General features: G+C 39.0%; 1 protein-coding gene across 16 annotated transcripts in view; it reads left to right on the top strand.

Moving 5' to 3' along the window:
- The window catches only part of LOC127621668 (afadin-like), a 161,683-nt gene that overhangs the window by 123,776 nt on the left and 17,157 nt on the right, over positions 1-20,750 (top strand). For all 16 annotated transcript variants that reach the window (XM_052095360.1, XM_052095363.1, XM_052095362.1 and 13 more), the window contains 7 exons: positions 13,732-13,797; positions 13,945-14,018; positions 15,307-15,425; positions 16,178-16,369; positions 16,706-16,794; positions 19,102-19,287; positions 19,513-20,646. In XM_052095360.1, coding sequence (XP_051951320.1) covers positions 13,732-13,797; positions 13,945-14,018; positions 15,307-15,425; positions 16,178-16,369; positions 16,706-16,794; positions 19,102-19,287; positions 19,513-20,646 — 1,860 coding nt within the window. The remainder of the gene's footprint in view (positions 1-13,731; positions 13,798-13,944; positions 14,019-15,306; positions 15,426-16,177; positions 16,370-16,705; positions 16,795-19,101; positions 19,288-19,512; positions 20,647-20,750) is intronic.

Here is a 20,750-nt window from a genome sequence, read left to right as displayed (position 1 = left end):
TAAAATGTGGGGGAATTATAAGAATGAATGTTTCAAAACTTTTGACCTGTAGTGTGTGTGTGTGTGTGTGTGTGTGTGTGTGTGTGTGTGTGTGTGTGTGTGTGTGTGTGTATGTGTGTGTAGCACTTTGTGGGGACCAAATGTCCCCATAAGGATAGTAAAACCCAAAATCTTTGACCTTGTGGGGACATTTTGTTGGTCCCCAAGAGGAAAACAGCTTATAAATCATACTAAATTATATTTTTTGAAAATGTAAAAATGCAGAAAGTTTTCTGTGAGAGTTAGGTTTAGGGGTAGGGTTAGGTTTAGGGGATAGAATATAAAGTTTGTACAGTATAAAAACCATTATGTCTATGGAAAGTCCCCATAAAACATGGAAACACAACGTGTGTGTGTGTGTGTGTGTGTGTAAAATGTATTATAATTTTTTTAAGCAGTATTTGTGTTTCCGTGACCTTGGCAGTGGTAGCACCATGCTCTACCAGTTGAGCAACTGGAACACATGTTAATAGTCTACATTTACTCTTAATAACCGATATGCAGTTCAAACAAATATGATTTTTGGTCTGTCAAATAATTTTTTGCATTAACACTATGCAAGTGAATGTTTCAGAGCAGTTTAGTGGCATATTTCCCACCCTTGGGGCACCAAAGAAGCATTTTCCTCCCAGATAAGTCCGATTCAGGGACAGAGAGGAGGATGTGTAGTTGTGGGAGGAATATGGGCCTCAAAATAACTTATTTTCATAGCAGAACCTCCCTTGTACTGCTTTTATATTTATCAAGACTGCTTGCCTGAGGAATCGCAAACTGAAGCAGTTAGTAGGAGGTAGAACGGAGGAAATGAAAGGAGTGAAAAGGGGAGGGAAGGAAAGGAGGCTGGGAAACAGTGGGAAGGAGGGTTAAGGCACAATAATGGAGAAAAGAGGAGGATCTGAAGAGGAGAGAAGGTTTTGCTTGGTGTGGAACTAGCTCGGACACAGCTTTAAAAGTTTACCTGAACTGTTATATAGTCTCTGGAGTTTCTTACGTCTGGATGTGGTATTTCCTATTCTGACTTCTGATATTTGCCATATTATGGTTCTGTAGCATGTAGCCCAAAAGTCATCAGTAGACCTGCCTGCTTTCAAAGAGTTGGATAAGTTTTCCTGGGCCATTATCAGTTGGTTCCTCTGTTCTTTAGCTCACAGTCTTGACTCCAGAGTGGAGCACAGCACCATGTGGTTTTCTGTGGTCGGGAAGAAGGAGCCGGTAAGATACTGCTTGGCAAAGAGTGTGTGCGTGTTTTATGAGTGTGTAAAGAAAGGCTGACAGATAGTTTGGTGCTAGTGGATGAATGGGAAAGGGCTTCACACAGTTGTTTAAAGAGTTTGGTGGCAGTTTTATGGAGATTATTTTCACATTAAAAGAATCAAATCAGTTATCTGAAAAATAAAAATACACACCCAGAACATGGTTAAATTTAATTTATAAATGCAAGGACGTCAACACTTGCTGACATTTTAATTTAGTGTATTATTTTAATGTTATTGAACGACTGTTATCAACCGTGAGAGAGTGAGTTTTTGTCAGTGTAAACAAAGTCATGTGACCAAACAACACATGTATGAACATGTGGTAGATTTTCAGTATTAGCATTTGCCATACATTTATACACACCCATGTGACACTAGAAAAACACAAAAACTGCATTTGTTTACATTCCAAAACACACATAATAACCCAGTTTAAAGTGCATATCTCCATTTTTGTGATGCCATTTCACATCATAGATTGAGATAGCTTTGTTGAATTGTTCTTCATTAAGTGAATGTTTGCGTTTGCAAAAAAAGAGGAGTGATTCGGGTTCAATACAAGGTAAGCTCAATTTACAGCATCAATGGCATAATGCTGAAAATAGTTTAGTCTCGTCTTTGTTTATTTAAAAAGAAATGACAGTTTAAGTAAGGCACTTGAAGTGGAAGTGAATGGTCCCAGTCCATAAACTTTAAAATACACATTGCTTCAACAGTATAACTACAAGACGTAAATGTACTATATGTTAACAATAACATTTGTTGCTAACCTTATCTGTGAAAAGTTTTCCAATATTGCAACGTGTTGTCATGAGCAAAACATGCAAGCGTTTTTATCACACTTAAATAATGCTAACATGTATAATGTTTATGGCTTTGTTGCAATACTTCAGAAACAATGTATTTAGCATTTTTCCCTGGCCCATTGTAAGTGACTTACTGTAACCATAATTTTTTTATTAACTTTTTATAAATCAGGGGTGAGTCAAATTGTTTTTGTGGTTATCAACATTGACACAAATGTTGTTGCAGGAGCTTAACTTGTATTGCTATCTTGTAGTCAGGGTCAAAGGGTTAATAATTACGAGCTCTGAACATTGAGTTCTCCGTTATGTATCCCAGTGTTTGTAACCCGTCTTCACTTGTTGCAAACAATTCAGTTGGGTCAGTCCAGCTGAACGGCTGTGCAGGCAGCCGGGCTACTGTTGCTGTGTTTGATTGCTCAGGCTGCAGATGTTTATCTGATAACAGCCCTGTTGGGACAGTGTTAAGTTTCAGAAAAACAAGGTGAAATCCTGACTTCTCATACTATAAACTGACATAATGGTGATGGTGCCTACAGTACCTGCCGTTCTTCCCCACTTCTGGATCTATTTATTCTACTGCAACACAGAAATGAGCGTTGCCACAAGAAACTATGCCTTGAGGATTTTTCTTCTGTTTTATCACATAACCAAACTTCCCAAAGTAATGTAAACTTGTTTTTGTTTGTTTGTGTACTTGGTGTGGAGCACAATAGCTCCCTAACTTCCTTTTCTGTGGGCTTCTTGATCTCATATACAACAACAATGGAAGGATGCGACTCCCAAACACTGCTTGGATATCCTGAAGACTCTGAGTGGAGAACAGAATGTGAACACGGCAACGAGTTCGCTCTAATGTGTGTCTTTTAACTTGCCACAAATGGCTCATTATATTATTCACTTTGATTGATATGCTGTTTGAAGGAACACCAGTCACCCATTTTAAATGAATCCATTGCCATCAAAGTAATGTTTTGTTCTGGTTCATGGGTTGCAGAACAAAACATGGCCAAACATAAATGTTTAGACTGACTTGTCATTTTCTGCATACTTACAGTAATGTTTGTTAGCATGCTTATTGCCAACTTTCTCTTCAAGGGACCTTCACAGTCCATGGGCTCTTGGGTCTCATTTTGCAAATTCAGTCGGCTCAGGATGGAATCTTTTGACTGTTGTGAAATGTAGCTCATTTCAGACTTCAGGCAAAATAATACCTGCCCCCTACAATTGTCCAAATTGAGATGTTTCAAACTGTCAGCTTGCATTTATTAAGATGATCACATTTTTGACAATTCTTACCTTGTTTGATTCTACATGTCCAGAGAAGGAACGGAGGAGCAGGGAATTGTGGCCTTTTGGAAGATTGTCTTTCAATAAATACTCAAAGATTAATGTATGAGAGGGTGCACTAATTGGGTACATGGTTGGAGAATCCCATGTTGTTCTAAAGGGTTGTAAAACTTCAAGACAGTTTTTTTTTTTTTTCCTTAAGCAAGGGAAATCAAGCCTTGTAGGTAAGACTGAACCCTTAAATTAAGTCATGAGTCATGTCTTGGATTAATTTCTATCTCCTCGCAGCAAAAGATTCAGGATAGACATTGCTTGGAGTTTAAGGGACAGCCCAAAACAGTTGTCCTCTCAATGCACATTCAGAGGACCATGACGGAAGACAGACTTTTTGTTTGGTCTTTCTTTACCGAAGCTATCAGCCCAGAGTCTGCAGATCATTAGAGACAGAATAGAAGCCACTCAGACATGATGAAGACTGTCGTCTGAAAGCAGCTCATTATTGAAAGCCTCTTGTGTTAGTTATGATATTTTGCACCCATCATTAGCTGACAACCTCAGCAGTCCATCTGTCTTCCACTCGTCTAGACTTTAAGAACCAGCTACGTTCAGGGCAAAACTACTGTCCTGTCTGCTAGACATTTTCTGTTTGTTAGGGGTGATTAATCATGTCTGGATATGATGGCGGGTCTAATTTCAGTGCCCTGTATGAATAGATGCATTTTCTGTTTTTCTTGTGCACTGTGAGGTCCACTGTTTTGGTCAAAGGTCAGGCACTGCCTTTACTCCCTGGGGCTGTTAACAAATGGCACTCAGTTGTTTATGCTCACACGTGATCGTATCCCAGAGTACTCAATTCACCTATCACGTCCACAGGTATAAACATTTAACAGGAAGCTGTGGATTTGAGGCATACATACTTGCAGAACACAGCCGTTTTATGCAAGTGTTTGAGACTGAGGAGGGGGCATGCACACCAAAGTTCAGTTCCACTTCGGTCTGAAAGGTTCTGTTACACAGCAAAGCGGCAGTTTTGGCTAGCTTGGTTTCCAATTTCCTTTGTTTGCAGCGGCAGGTTTAGGAAGCTTTTCCATAGACGGGAAGTGTCAGGGTGTGGTCTAGAAGCTTTAGACTTTGTTTACTAGGTGCATGGGGTTTTAGGACCATCAAGGGAAACTTTAATTTTGTGGTTTGAGCTTATGCTCACAGTGCTATTATCAGTGAACTCCTTCAAAGCAGCATTTTTCCTTTTAATGTCTAATGTCTGTACTGCAGATGCAAATATATCTTTGCATGCCAACTATGCCAGACAGCTGCATGGAGGGAAAATTTGTGTGTGGAGAGTTGTGTATGAGGAAGATATTTTTCCTAATATCTGGCCCCCAAACATGCAGTCAGACATTCAGTTTGTCCCCATGTTTACTGACCATTCACTTCAATGCAATTAAAGACTGTAACACTTCCATGAACAGGCATAACAGGTTCTATTTTTGCTTCTGAAGCATTTAGCTGCTGTAAAATGTTATTTACATTGAGTAACACTGAGTGCGAATAGACACTCAAATTTGGATGTGCCAAGACATCTATTGGCCACACAGACCCTATAATTATCTCCAAGCTGTGAACTTGCCTTCTGGCAATCTATAGTTACCTTCAAATGTCTGTAGAACATTTGTATTCCTGTACTTGCTGGGTTATTCCACATCAAATCAACCACATTTTTGAAACTTCCCTGGAGGAAATTTTTGATTTGGTAACCGCAAATGTTGAAAGCCAAAATATTAAGTGCCATGATTTCATATTTATGGACTTATCCATTTTTATGTAGAGGGAGTCAAAATTATAATTTTTGCCTATGATTTTGAAGCTAGAGTATAGGTCAATATAATAACCTTAGATAGGTAGAAGAGTCATTATTTTACTTTTTATACAGAGGTAGGAAGGTCTATTACTAAAATCAGTTGACTTCAGCGCCCTTTGTTGCACTGTTCAAAGTTCACAAATTGGGAAAAAAGCTATTTGTTGTTTTTCCAAAATTGGAGGGCCTGTAACTCCGGAAGCATTAAAGACACTATATGGTGAAATCCCAGAAATATGGTGCTTCCAATGTGGCTTCCTCTAAAAATGGTTAATTTTACCCATTTTCAATGGTCAAAAATCAAATGTTAGTCACATGGTATGAAGCTATTTTTGCTTGGCCAACAAAACAAACAGCTGTAGTACAAATAATACTGAAACTAGAATACCTTCATTAGTTAACATAAAAACGTAAATGTAAATTTGCGAGACTCCAGAAATGCACTATTATTAAGAATAAGTGACACATGTGGCTCTTCAGTTTGTGCGGTACCTATATCTAGTTTTAGTTTTTAAGAAATGTACATCTGCAAAAACACACATATACATGGCATTTACATTTTTGGCTTTCATCATGATTAATGACTTCTTTTACCAGTAAATAAAATATCAAAAACAAAATTTTGAGCCAGGGACCTTTGAGCTGAAACTAAATGACCCTGCTCAAGTGTACAGTCAAGCGAAAAAAGCCATCTCCTTTTGAAATAATTGAGCCCGAACCAAAGTCAAACTGACTTCTTTAGCATTCTAGCAAGTATTAATTAACTGTTTTTTTTTATGCTGCCATCACCTCAGTTCTGCTTGTTTTAAAAACAGAAATGAGTTCTCTTGTTAACATGCATCTGATATTTATCAGTGGCTTTTATAGGCCCTACTTCTTGTCATGTTCTACACACCAGAGATATGATGAGGTTTTCCAGCTTTGATTAAAACTGGTTAATGCAGACTTTCCTTAGGACGGCTGCAGGTCGGCTGAGGGACTCTGGGAAAGAGCTCTCCTCCATCAGTCATGTTCAGACAGCATGGAAACCGCCCACCTCAGAACTCAACCTCAGGTCTTCTCATGTGTCTCTCACCACAGGTTCACTCTTTAATGTGGAGAGACTATATACATATATATATATATAAAACAGCTTGTTTCTCATCACAGCGTAATATGTACAGTACTTTTAAAGTCAAATCAGGGAGCTTTTGGGCTTTACCAGCTGACAGGTATCCCTCTCAAGATTTAAGACAAGTTGAGGCCTTAAAAAAGATAGCAAGCTGCACAACATTGAGAATAAAAGCAGTGTCTTGTCTAAAATTGGATTGGAAATATCGTACCAGCCATGTAAACATGTATCATTTAAAAAAAAATAGTGTTTTATCACTATGTATACAATTCAATTATAGAAATTTGTGTTTTTAATTATATGTATTTAGGATAAATATGTGTTCATTTTAAGACAAATAAGACTGTTGGCTTCCTTTTTATTAGCAATATGTAAATAACTAACTAGCTACTAACTACTTTCAAAAAACTTTCAAACAACTTAGCCGGACTGTAGTTTAACCATTTCAAAGTTTCAAAACTGGTGTTTATTCCCGCTAGGCCTCTGGAAATCCCCCTCTTATTTGTTGTAAATACCTCATGAGGAGGTGCAATTGTCCATGCTCACATAACATAACCCCTTCAACATACAGGAAAAAGTTTCTTGTTCTATACTAAGGCAGAGCACATTGCTGTAGGCCCTTTTTACTTGCTCTGCACCATGACTGTTGTTTACAAGATGCTTTATGACATCTGGTTTACATTTTTGGCCATTTTCTTACCTGTTCTTTGCAGTCTCTCTGTACAGTAGACTGATTTTGTAGCATTTTGATTAATTTATTGCATACTATTCATTTGAATTTGCCTTTTTGTGATTTCCATGCAAAGAACTCTCGGTAATAAGTCATGCTATTTGCATTTGGTTGCTCCACCCTTGACTTAATGCTGCAGATCTTTCCTTAGAAGTTTGTGGTTGGTCTCTTTTTTTTTTTTGTTAAAAAAAAAAAAAAAAATTATTGTTAAAATTCTGTTTCTAAGGAAGTGTGCTGGATTGCATCTCTTTATAACTGGCATGACCTCAATCATTTTTGGGGCCTGTTAACTAATAGTGTTCATGTGCATGTTGATTCATATTTTTATTATATTTGTGGTTAAGTCATGAATATGCTAACTGAGAGTTTATGTTAAGGGTGTGTTTGATTTGGTGTGCATGCGTGTGTGCGTTTGGGGGGGTCTGCGGCTGATGTTGGCTTTTGTTAAAGAGGGCAGAAATAAAAGACGTTCCTGTGTTTCCCAGCTGGATTCTGTTACTGGGTGTCTGATTCTCAAATTCATTACTTCCCTTCAGCTTTCCTTTGCTTTTCCACTTATATAGATGACTTGGAGACATCATTCAGTGCTTATGAGCAATATGGCACGTATACTAGACCAGTCAAAACTGGGTGATAAACAAACCCCTCTATGATCATGTTGCTTGCCAGCAAAGATTCACTCTTTGTTGGTTTTTTTCGCCCTTGTTGACTCTGTTTGTGTAAGTGACTGTGAGCTTGTGAGCTTAGCCTGTATGGGTTGCATGCGATTCAGTAAATGGTTTGTTATGACCGTGTTCTTGAAACAGCACTTAAATTATCATTTGGACCATGGCACGGACTTTGGTGGAGGTCCAGTCTTGGAATTTAGAAGTAAATAATGTACCGTTGAAAGAGTTCATATTGTAATATTTATATTTAGAAAATGGAGACGAACACCGAAGTTTGAGTTGTTGAAGCAGAACCTGTTAAAGCCATTCTGTTTAAAGGAGTAGTTAAACCAAAAATAAATTGTCGTCATTCTTACCCTCTTCTAATCCTGTATGACTTTCTTTCGTCTGTTAATACACGAGGATTATTATTATTATATATATATATTTTTTAAAGATATCCAGACTTATTTTTTACATTCAATGCAAGTGAATAAGTGGTCAAACTTCCGAAAATGTACCATAAAACGTAGTCCATATTAGTGCGGTACATTCCAATCTTCTGAAGCAATACAGTTGCTTTGTGTAAGGAACAGACTGAAATTTAAATCATATAGTATACGTCTCCAATGTATGTCACCTCAAAATGCTGTGCACCAGATTTGTCTGGTGTGGCTTAAGACATAATTGGTTCATTTGTGTTGTGACTGATTGTAGCTTGTTTGTATGTTTTGAATTAAAGGCATGAAGGAGATGGAGTAAATGCTAACCAAAATGTATATTTCGTAGTGACTATTTGCACCCAGGTATAAATAATACCTACCACACAGCTCTGCTATTTGCACCCCAATTGTCGATTGGAAACAGAAATTTATGTCAAACTACATTGTGGGTGTAGCTTCAGTGGCATAGGCATAACGCCGGTGAGACTGCCTTTTCAACCCGGGTTTGATTCCACATTGTGTCGCACTCTTTTTCTTATTCTGTTTCCTGTCTCCTCTATTAATGTTTTCTTTAATACTAAAAATAATACATAAGTATGAATATAAAGGTAGTTTCAGTATAGTGATATTGTAGTAACCATGTTTTTTGGCAGAAACCATAGATTTGATGCAATTCACAATGCTGTTGGTGAGTTGTGTGGCGCCATGCAAGGGTCGGACGTGTGAACTGCGAGCTCTGCGCACTTTGCTAGTTTTTAATTATTTTTGTGTCATAAACCGGTGAGATTAGATTCACACTGTTCCATAACTGTTCTATGAAGACAATATGTCAAAGAATTCAAAATCCTCGGAAGTCATTAAAAGACACTTACATGCACAAGCCAAAACACCTGGCAGTGCCGCAGACCGGGGAAACCGTTTGGATGGCGCAGTGGGAGAGATTCAGTGTCAACTGTCGTGCATGTCGGCAGTGCTGGTGAAGGTCGTTGGTGACTTGGAGGATCTTGCTGTAATAGGCCATGGAGACGAAATTCTCTGAGTTGGTTACAAGAGTGGAGGACGTCGAGAAAGGGAGCGAATATCTGGAGTCATTGGAAAAACACAGCTGACAAGTGGAAAAGATAGACTTGGAGCGTGTTTTGGAAAAGTTGGAAGACCTTGAGAATTGTAATTGGCAAACATTGTCCAAATTGTTGGGAATTCCTGAGAATGAAGAAGGCCGAGATAAGGTGAAATTCCTAGACGAGCTCTTCCAGAGGTCTGTTCGACATAACATGCCAAAAGCTGGAAATTGAACGAGCTCACAGAGTTCTGGCTCGGAGATCCTCAGAAGGAGACAAGCCCCGATCAATTCTTGCCAAGTTTCTGAGATCATCCGATAAATATCTCATGTTACGTGAGGAGTAAAAGAAAACTTGGAAGAACCACAACATTTTCTTGTTCCTAGACTTTGCAAATTCGACAAGAGATACGTGATCGATTCAAGGATTTCAAGAAACCCTTACATCAATGGAAAGTCGCTTTTGCACTGATGTTCCTGCTCAAATTGAGAATAGATACTAAGGATGGCCGCAAAATATTTACATGCCTACAGCAAGCGATGTCCTTCATAAAGTTAATGGAATGAATAAATCATTGTGCGACGCTCTCGATGCAGATGAGTGGACCTAACTCACTGAACATTCACTTGACTGTCTGAGAAATCTGGGTGCCTTTTTTGTTTATTTTTGTGTTGGTTCCGCCTAGATTTTGTCTCTTGTTTTGTGGAATAACACTCCTTTGGGACAGTTTGTGGGTAAATCTGCATGTTCTTTGTGCTTATGCCTCCTATTGGATGGAGTTTGTTTTGTGGAATATTTCTTGCAAATCATTAGAGGGATTAGGGCATTGTTTTTTTTGTTTTTTTTTAACAATCCATAAGATTTATTCTAGAATACATTTTTTAATCTATAAAGTCTAAATCCTTCATTTCATCTGTTCATAATTGCTCAATTGGAAACATCTTGGTCTCAGATCATGCTATGGTGAGTTTAGAGGTGTTGCCACATATGGAGAAAAATAAATCATATAGTTGTCGCTTCAATGAATCGCTTTTGCAAAATTCTGAATTCCAACAAATGTTAAAGGATGAAATCAATGTTTATTTGGAGATCAACTGGTCCTCAGTGTCCTCTGTGGGTTTGGCTTGGGAGGCACTTAAAACGGATTATGCAGTATGCCTCGTTCATCAAAAAATCCAAAGCACGAGAACTTGTGGAGTTGGAAAGGAATATTAAAAGAGCCAAGGCAGAGCTGAAGCACCGAATGTCATCTGATGGCCGATTACTGTTACAGATATAATGCTATTTTATTGTGGAAGGTGGAGTTTTGGTTATTCAGGGCAGGATGGTCATACTTTGAGTCGGGGGACAAAGCAAGGAAGCTTTTGAATAGACAAATAAAGCAGAGAGAATCTTTTTCCACCATTCCCTTAATGAAATGCTGGTGGTGAAATATTTACCTAGGCCATTGATATTAATAATGCTTTTAAAGAATTCTATCTTGATGTCAATAGTTCCACGTCTTCATCTACTGATGAAGATATTAGATCATTTGTGGAACCATTAGAACTCCCTATAAATGACAACTGAGCAACAAAAAAAAATTCTCGATTCTGAGAGAACCTTGGAGGAGCTTATTAGTCGAGGTAAAGCCTTGCCTACTGGCAAGGCTCCGGGGCCAGATGGCTTTGGCGCTGAATTGTTTTAGATCTTATGCTACAGAACTGGCTGCACTTTTGCTAGAAGTTTATACAGAATCATTAAATAATGGAAAGCTTCCACCAACCATGACAAAAGCCCGGATCAATCTGATTCTTAAAAAGTACAAAGATCTGCGAGTGTAAGAGTTACCTTCCAATTTCCTTGATCCAGCTAGATGTTAAAATATTGTCAAAACTTTTGGCTAACTGAAAGACATATCTTATACATATAGATCAGGTGGGGTTTATTCGGGGTCACAGTTCCTCCGATAACATCAGGCGTCTCATTAATATCATGTGGTCAGTGGCGAATGATCAGACTGATACAAATAAATGTATTCATTTCAGATTATTTTACTCTAGGGGCACCTGCTCTGTCTAGCCCTGGAACCAATAGCAGCCACGATAAGAAAGGAGGATGATTTTCCAGTGGTGGTATGACATACGTTTTTTGCTTTACGCAGATTATATTTTATTATTCGTCTCCGACCACACTAGATCTATGCCTTGCCTCCACAGAATTATTAATTCCTTTTCTAAATTCTCAGGATACAGCGTTAATTGGTCTAAATCTGAAGCTTTGTCTCTGACAGCCTAATGCCCAGTAACTGCTTTTCAGCTGGGCGCTGTCCAATGGCCCAAACAGGGCATTACATTTTTGGCCATTTTATTCCCAGCTAATTTGTGTGATATAATTTTGACCCCTTTATAAAAAGGTTTTCAAGCGATGTGGGCAGGTGGGCTTCATTAAATTTATCTATGATTTTATTAAAATGTATTTTATTCCAAAGTTCTTGCTACAGTCTCTCCCTATAGATGTTCCATTCTCTTATTTCAAACAATTTGATAGCATAGCAAAGTCCTTTATTGTCGAATGGTAAGTGTCCCAGATTACATTTCATAAAGTTACATAGGCCAATTAACAAAGGTGGGCTTGGCCAAGATTTTGTTTTATCATTATGCATTCAGTCTCAGACATTTGGCTCATTGGTCGCTTCCAACTGAGAGAGCCCCTCCCTGGTTTTGTATTGAACAGGAAGTCATTGCCCCTATTTTGTCATTGCAAAGCCTTTCTTTTAAACTAACCAGAGAAGTTACATTCACACCAGTTATCTCGCATTTGCACGTGGTATGGTCAAAAGTGTCCAGATTGTTTAATTTGGACATTTATTTAAATGTTACCTTGAGCATATGGCTGAATCCAAAATTACATATTTATAAGTCCCCTTTCTACTGGTCAGAGTGGATTGTGAGGGAGGTTAATACTCTCTGTGACCTATATGAGAGTGGAGTGTTGATCTTTTGAAAATATGGTTAATCATTTCAGGATTCCCAGATCTGAGCTCTTTAGGTATTTACAGCTGCGTCACCTGCTCTGTACTATTTTTGGGAGTAGCACACACACCCTAAAATGGCAGATACTCTAGAAGTGGTGATTACTGTTTTTGGAAAAGGTCATGAGGCATCAGTGTATTACTCTGTTAATTCAGACTCTGGGGGACAGAGCTTCTCTCAAGGGATTATAGAAGAAAGATTTAAACTTTGTATTGGAGGAGGGTGTGTGGGCTAGGATTCTAAAAAATATCAAGTCTACATCTAGAGATTCAAGGGTGCGTCTGATGCAATTTAATATATTGCATCGATTCTATTGTACAACCTCTAGATTGTTTAGGCTTGGTCTTAAAAACACACCCACCTGCTGGCGATGCCAATCAGAAGACAGGGACACAACTTATGTTTTTTGTGGATGTGTTAAGATCTAAGATGTTCGGGGGGAGGGGTTTAATGTATATAATTGATTCCGTATTTTATGTTGTGTTTGACTCTTGTGGATGGAATTAATAAAAACTGTTAATAACAAAACAATGGTGTTACTACAGTAATATAGTGTTTAAATTGTAACCATGTTTAATTTTGTGGTTACTTTTTCACTGCAAAATACCATGGTGTTACTTTGGTTACTGTAAAGGAAGTTTAGGGTTAGGTTTTTAAGGATAGGGGTTGGTGTAGTGTCTCTTTGGAACTCTAAATAAACAAAAGAAACGCGCTGCAGTGAGACCCTTTGTTTAGTATTTTATTAGATCTCCATTTTGTTCTTATTGTTCAATTTAGTATGATCCTTTTCTAATTGAACCGTTGGCAAAAGCTAGGGGACTTGCTTGCACGAATAGGAAATCCAGCCATCGAAAAAAACAAATATTACAAAGAAAAGTTGAAACCATAGCCCTTAAAAGCAAACCACTCTGAAGCTAAACTCCAGAACACCATGTCACTGGCACTTTGTCAGCATAAATCTCTAAACAGACCATTTAACTCGCCCAGTTATGGATCATTATGTGTTTGAAATATGATTTTGAGTGTTAAAGCTTATGTGGTCTCCTCCATGCAAGGACAAAGCAGGAAATGTTGCTATCTTTATGTAATTATAGATTTAATTTTTAAAGACATTTTCTATAGCATGCATTTAGGCCAAGCTGATGTCTCCATAACTGCATAGTCTAACATCAAATGGTCCATGTCAGACGATGACCTCTGACCTGGGATTGGTTGAAGTATTCGGAGTGGATACAGAGAGAGTCAAAAATGGCTAGCTTGAACAATCCTAGCACAGATCTGGTCAGATTTTATGAAGTGGCTTACTTGTGTGGATATCATCACCTCGAGATTTCTAGAGCTTTTATGAATGAAGGCTTAATTTCTTTGTCCTTGTTCACTACAGTGAAACATCCAGTGGTTTATCCTTGTAGCAAAATGTGAATTTCATCTAGATATTTTTCAGAGCTTACAAACTGTTTTTCTCTTTATTTTGTTTTTTAGGGTGCCGGGCAGGACAAACTCGGCATTTACATCAAGTCTGTTGTCAAAGGAGGTGCAGCAGATGTGGTAAGTTCAGTTTGGGGAAACTTATTACCGTCTATTTTTTATTTTATTGTTTTTTTTTTTTTAAAGCAAATACAGATGCTGTGACCTCATGTCTCCAGAAATCTCTGGAGTGTCTAATTGTGTCTTGTTTTGAATATTTCTCTAAAGGATGGGCGTCTGGCTGCTGGAGACCAGTTACTCAGCGTGGATGGACGAAGTCTTGTCGGCCTCTCACAGGAGAGGTAATTTTGAGGGAACCTTCAATAATAACGTCTCCAGAATTGGATTTAAATGATTTAAAATGGACTTAAAGGGAAAGCATTCAATATCCGGCTACATCGAAGAAGACTAAAATCTCTGTTAAATAAACAAAGATTTCATACTAAGACCATTTTATTACTCTTGTATGAGCAAGTACTGTGTCTTAATGCACTCAGTTATGTGGAATAAGAACAAAAAAAATTCATTATATTGACATTTCTTGGCCTTTAGCAGTTTGTCATGTAATTATTAGCAAATTCCCAGGATTTTACTTCAAAGAGATGTTAGTCTTCGTTCAGCAAGCTATTCAGCTGCACTTTTATGTACTCTACAAAGCACCTTTGTGGTTTGAATGTCAGAACGGCTAAGCAAATACTTGGATATTCTAAAATGGTTTCAAACAGCTTTAGCTGAGCTTTGAGATGCGGCACAATTGATAAAACTTCAATGTGGATTTTAGTTAAATAAAAAGCACATGGCTCATTACACTTTTATAAATGTGAATGGGCAAAACTTGAGTTGCCATTAGGATTCATTCCAGCGTTGGTCTCTTTGGTCGCTTTGAGATGTTTCTTTATAGAAAATGTTGACTTGATCAGTTTAAAACAGATTTGGGGCGTACTGTTGGATTAGCCTCTTTAAATGTACATTTTGTTCAGGTGTGTTGCATGTCAGTATCAATTCCTTTGCTATGCAAGTAATGCTTTGAACATGAAATTAATTCATTATAGTGTATGGCAGTGGTTCTCAACTGGTTTTGCTTCATGTCCCAAAAGCCCTAATAATCGAACATTTAATGTATTAATAATAGTATGAACTGCTTTCGGCTGCCAATAATTCACAGCACAAAATACATTGTGGTTGGCACATACAATGTTTATCTGTATTAGACCTACAGTATATTTATTATAGACTGGGCCATATTGTCTCTTTTTTAAACTAGTAGCATAGTTTTGGTCATGATTTTTGAGGGTGATTGCATGTCACGTAACCATGTTGTGATCTATCAAATTTGGCTTGCTTCTACCAAATGAAAGAAGAATTTGAACCAAAATACAGTGGCATTTGATTAGATGCACAACCTTTGCTTTACTTTGCACAATTATATGTTTAGTTGCATTTTATTATATGTATTTTAAAATACAAAATACAAATTGATTTATTCTGCTGTCTAGAACACTGTTACAACAGAACTGCTACCCACCTGCTGAGAACCCTTAGCCTATGGTGTCACGTATGGCTGTCATTTACTCATCTTTTGTCTTATAGGGCGGCAGAACTGATGACACGAACCGGCTCGGTCGTTACGCTTGAGGTGGCCAAACAGGGAGCAATTTTCCACGGGCTGGCCACACTCCTGAATCAGCCTTCCCCCATGATGTCCCGTGGTAAGCGCACTGCACTACTGTGGCAAGAATATTTATTTAGAGCTCTAACAAGCTTGTGTGTGGGAGCCTTAGCATTCTGCTGAAAAATATCAGCAGCTGCGGCACAGCGTGTTGGCATGACTAGTTCCTTAAAGAGGTGAATCTGGCTCCCAGTCACACATGGAACAGTTCGGGAGAATAAAATCGAAATGCTTTTAACACATGTTTGTAGTATATTTCTTATGCTAACCCATTATTGATCAGAGATCAGAGTTAGGTATTAACAAGTTATGGCAGAATAGAGCTGTTCAGTCTAGACGTCAATTTGTTGGTTAAACCAGAAGGCTTATTCACCATGGATTCCCTCAGGAATTTTCAATGGATTTTTCAAAGAGTAAAACGTTATTTGAAGAAATGTTCATGTTTTGTTCTACAACATAAATTACACGGTCATATCTCAAGCGCAAATTGTATGCTTTTAAAATGCAAAATCCTAACAAGTTGCTACATAATGTGCAAGTAGGCAAACTAAAATCCTGGTGGTAGCCCTTATTAAGGAACTTGTGTTTTTAATGCTAGTACCGTAGTGCAATTTATGTTTTTGAACAAAATGTGAAAGTCTATTAAAATAATTAACCACGGAACTTTTTATTTCTAAGTTAAAAAAACCATAGGAAATGAATTATCTTTCCAGTTTTAGGCCTACAAACTGAACAGCTTTAGAAGGTACTTTCCAGTCCTGTCTCATTTAAGTCTCTCTCTTTTCTCCACAGCGTCAGACCGTGGACGTGGGGACAAGGGGAAAGCCAGACCAAAAAGTGAGGGTTTTGAGCTCTACAACAACTCTGTGCAGAACGGCTCACCTGAGAGTCCTCAAGACACATGGGATGCCTACCCTGAACCAAAGAAGGATGACAGGTTACTGAAGAACCGTGCAGACCACCGGTCCAGTCCAAATGTGGCTAGTAAGTTATTTCACTTCAGAAGCTTGCATTGCTTCCTACTGAATTGTATTCCTGCAGCAGAGGGCAATTGTTTGTATTATTCATGACCCGTGAATGTCTCGTTGCATGTTGTCAAATTGTTTTCTTAGTATTATTTTGCGTTACCAAATCTTATCACATTCAGTTCAAACTACAAACTTAACACTTGGATAATATAGTTTAATTTGTCCTTGTTCTGTAGATTGAGCAAGGGTGCAGTGCTGCCACTGTATAAGGCAGGCAACATTGGAAGCTTTTTGCAGTGTGACTCATTGTAAAGCTGATGCTTTATATTAATGTGTACCTCTTTCCCCATAGACCAGGCACAAAGTCCAGGAGGAAAACCTGTTTACCCAGGAGCACCAGGAAAGATCACTTCGGTCTCAACGGGAAACCTCTGCACTGATGTGAGTAGACATAATTATCAACACTTCTAAGATGAATGTTGCAGGTTTGTGCTAAAGCGCGTTTTGACCAGTGAATAACTCTTCCTTTGAGTACCAAATTACTTTGAAACTGTAGCATGCTGAGCTTCAAGCTACTAAAAATATTCCAAATGACACATTTGAAACAAGAGATAGCAACACAACAAGTAACTAACAAAAAGTAGCTAACTACACGTCCTTGCCAAAAAAAAAAAACACCTTTAGCTTTGATTATGGTGCACATTCGTTGTGGTATTGTTTCGACAACCTTATGCAACGTCACAATATTTATTTCTGTCCAGAGTTGCATTTGTTTTTGGTCAAGATCTTGTATCAATGATGGGAGGGTCGAACCACCCCGTAAAGTTTTCTCCAGCACATCCCAAAGACTTTCAATGGTCAGGAGTTTTTGATGGCCAATTTATGTGTAAATGATTCCTCATACTACCTGAACAATTCTTTCACAATTTGAGCCCGATGAATCTCGGCAGGGTCATCCTGGAATATGCCCGTGCCATCAGGGAAGAAAAAAAATCCATTGATGGGATAACCTGGTCATTCAGTACATTCAGGTAGTCAGCTGACTTTGTCACATAACATTGCATGACCAATTGAAGCAACCCCAAATCCAAACACTGCCTCCAGAGGCTTGTACAGTGGGCATGACAGGTGTATCACTTCATACGCTTCTCTTCATACCCTGACACTGCCATTGCTATGGAATAGGGTAAATCTGGACTCATTAGACCACATGACCTTTTTCCATTGCTCCACAGTCCAATCTTTATTCTCCCTAGAAAATTGAAGTTGTTTTTTCCCTGATTAGCCTCTCTAACGAGTGGCTTTCTTGTGGCAACACAGCAGTTTAGTCCCAATCCTGTAAGTTCTTATCGCATTGTGCATGTGGAAATACTCTTTCTTTCACTATTAAACGTAACCGTGAGTTCTACTGTAGATTTTTTTATGAGGTGACTTCACAAAGTGTTTTAGCGATCTCCAATCACGATCATTCAAGATTTTTTTCCGACCACATTTCTTCCACAAAGCTGATGGTTCACCACTATCCTATCAGGTTTTAATAATGTGTTGGATGGTTCTTAACCCAATTTCAGTGATTTCAGCAAATATCTTTAGTTTTTCTCTTTGCTCTTTCCACGACCACAGGATACATCTTCTGACATGGTTGTTTAAGAAATGAGAAGCCACACACTGCATCAGTTAGGGTTAAAAGAGTTGTTGCCACCTGAAACACATTAATCACTGCAATAATGATCCAATCATAGGCTCTTAAATATCTGCTTATTTTAATCCAAATGGTGACTTTTTTTTTTTCAGCTATCTAGGGGATATTTTTTTAAAAATACTATAAATGTATGTGATATGATTTTTTAAGATTTACACATTGCAATTTCATATAATGTAAATTGTTTAATGTTTAACAAAATTAAAGTTATTTTTATTAATTAAAATATTTAGTATTTTATTAAAGATTACTCAATTTGTTATGAAATTGAAATGCGTAAATCTTATATACACCAAATCAAACTTTTTTTATCAATCAAAAAAAATATAAAATAACAAATGTTACAAAAAATTTCATTAAAGATGTAAAGTGCCACACAGGACTTTTGACTGATGACTGAATTTTAGTCTATTGAACTGAACAAAGTGATTCGCTAAAGTGAATAATAGTGGGGGGTTTTCATGCTTCATGCTGCTACTTGTTGGAAAAATGGCCCTTTGCTAGAAATGCTGACCTGTTTTTAAAATAGCTGAGCTACTCTCACGCTACTGAAATATGTAGTTTGCAACAAAACAACACAGCTGGGCTGATCATATCCAGAAAGTCTTTATGCTGAGATGTTTGCCACTTTTAGATGTGCTGAAACTATGGTTTGTCTTCGTGTGATGCCTGTTCTGGTTTTAATGAAATCATCAGAAACTCTCATATCCGAACACCCACCAGAACATGTTTTTGTCTGACCAACCACATTATTTGTTGGAGTCTAATGGAAACCTGATTTTTTTTACTCTTTGTTGTGTTCTTGTTGTAATTTATCCTATTGAAGTCTTTAACCACCATCCGTGATTAGCTGATCACCCTTCATTTTACATTCCTCTGTGATTTATACACATACACACTAACTTTCACATTTCTACCCTCAACTATTTTCCTTTACCACAGTTTGGACGGTAATAATGCACTAACTCAAGTATATGAGAATAAAGAATCTGAATTCAGACTGTCTCAGCTCTTTGCAAATGGTCATTTCTCTGTTTGTCCAACAGGAGGAGCCATCTCCACCCCATCCAGAGGCATATCCAATCCCCACTCAGACATACCCTAGAGAATATTTCACTTTTCCAGCCTCTAAATGTCAGGACAGGGTGGGCCCTGGCCAGCCCTGGCAAAATAACGAGCCAGAGCCTCTACCCCCTATGGATAACCACACTAACAACAACATAGCTATGCAGGTTAGCTTTCAGTTTTGCATACTAGTGTTGCACAGTATCCTGGTATTATCTAGGTGCATCTAGTATCTTCATGATGCTAATTTTATTCATAAATTAACTGTTATAGCTTTGTATCTTATTAAGCTTTTGTAACAACCCTAATTCATACTAGCTTGAAATAATTTGTGTATTCATTGTTCAAATATTAGAAATTAATTTCACTGCTGTATCATTGTGCCTTGCCAGCGGGTAGCGCGCTCACAGGAGGAGCTGTGTGATGTGCCCGGCGGTTACCCAGGGGACCATCTACACCAGGAAGGCCTGATGCACCTGCAACAGCATGAGGCAGAGTACCGAGGCGGAGGCGAGAATTGGAACCACCAAGTGTCGTCGTCGGTGGAGTCCAGCACATCCAGCCAAGAGCACCTCAACTTCTCCTCCTCCTCTGCCTCCAGGAACCAGGGCAACCACAAGAGTGGCCCTGGTCGCTGGAAGACCCCGATAGCCCCCCAATCTGGCCCTGTGGGTGTCTCCCAACCCTCCCGCTCTGACCTACCCCCACCACCTCCTCCTCCACCTGCACACTATGACTACGAGCCACAGGTTGACCTACCCCTTCCGCCTCCACCTTCTGTTGCACAACAACAGGCAGCAGCCGCCATGGCCGCAGCCGACCGCAAGAAGCGCGAAGAGCAACAGCGCTGGTATGAAAAGGAGAAAGCTCGGCTTGAAGAAGAGCGAGAGAGGAAAAGAAGAGATCAGGAAAGGAAGTTGGTGCAGATTCGGAACCCTCCCGTCCCAGTTATGCACAACAACCAACATGGCCCCCTACCGCCTGCCCCTCAGCACCAACAAATTCCCCATCCACAGCCTCCAGTGCAGGTGCCTCAACCCTACTTGCCCCCAGTCCAACCTCCTCAACCACACCCACCACTACCAGCCCGACCTGATAAACTCTCCAGCCTCCCACGCCAGCCCTCACAGTCCCAGGACACGGTAATCCGTGAGTTCCTACCCCAGCAACAGCCACGCACCATTGAGAGACGTGACCTGCAGTACATCACCATCAGTAAAGAGGAATTGTCCAACAGCGATAGCCTCTCCCCAGACCCCTGGAAGAGGGACGCCCGTGAGAAACTGGAGAAGCAACAGCAGCTTCACATTGTTGATCTTCTAGACAAGGAAATACAGGACTTGCAGGCAAAGCCTGAGCGCACGGCAGAGGACAACGACCGACTGCGAAAACTCATGCTGGAGTGGCAGTTCCAGAAGAGACTGCAGGAGTCCAAACAGAACGAGGAGGACGAGGAAGAGGAGGATGATGAAGATGTAGACACCACACTTATTATGCAGAGACTGGAGGCGGAGAAAAGAGCAAGGGTAAGTAGATACAGGAAGTGCGATCCAGATTATTGTTAGAACTAAGTAATCAGTACAGCTGATACTAATATTTAGATATGAACCAAATCTAAACTGTTAGTCAA

The sequence above is a fragment of the Xyrauchen texanus genome, chromosome 28, assembly GCF_025860055.1.
Source record: "Xyrauchen texanus isolate HMW12.3.18 chromosome 28, RBS_HiC_50CHRs, whole genome shotgun sequence".
Taxonomy (NCBI): domain Eukaryota; kingdom Metazoa; phylum Chordata; class Actinopteri; order Cypriniformes; family Catostomidae; genus Xyrauchen; species Xyrauchen texanus.
The sequence above is the reverse complement of the archived record's forward strand: the minus strand, read 5'-3'. Positions and strand labels throughout refer to the sequence as shown.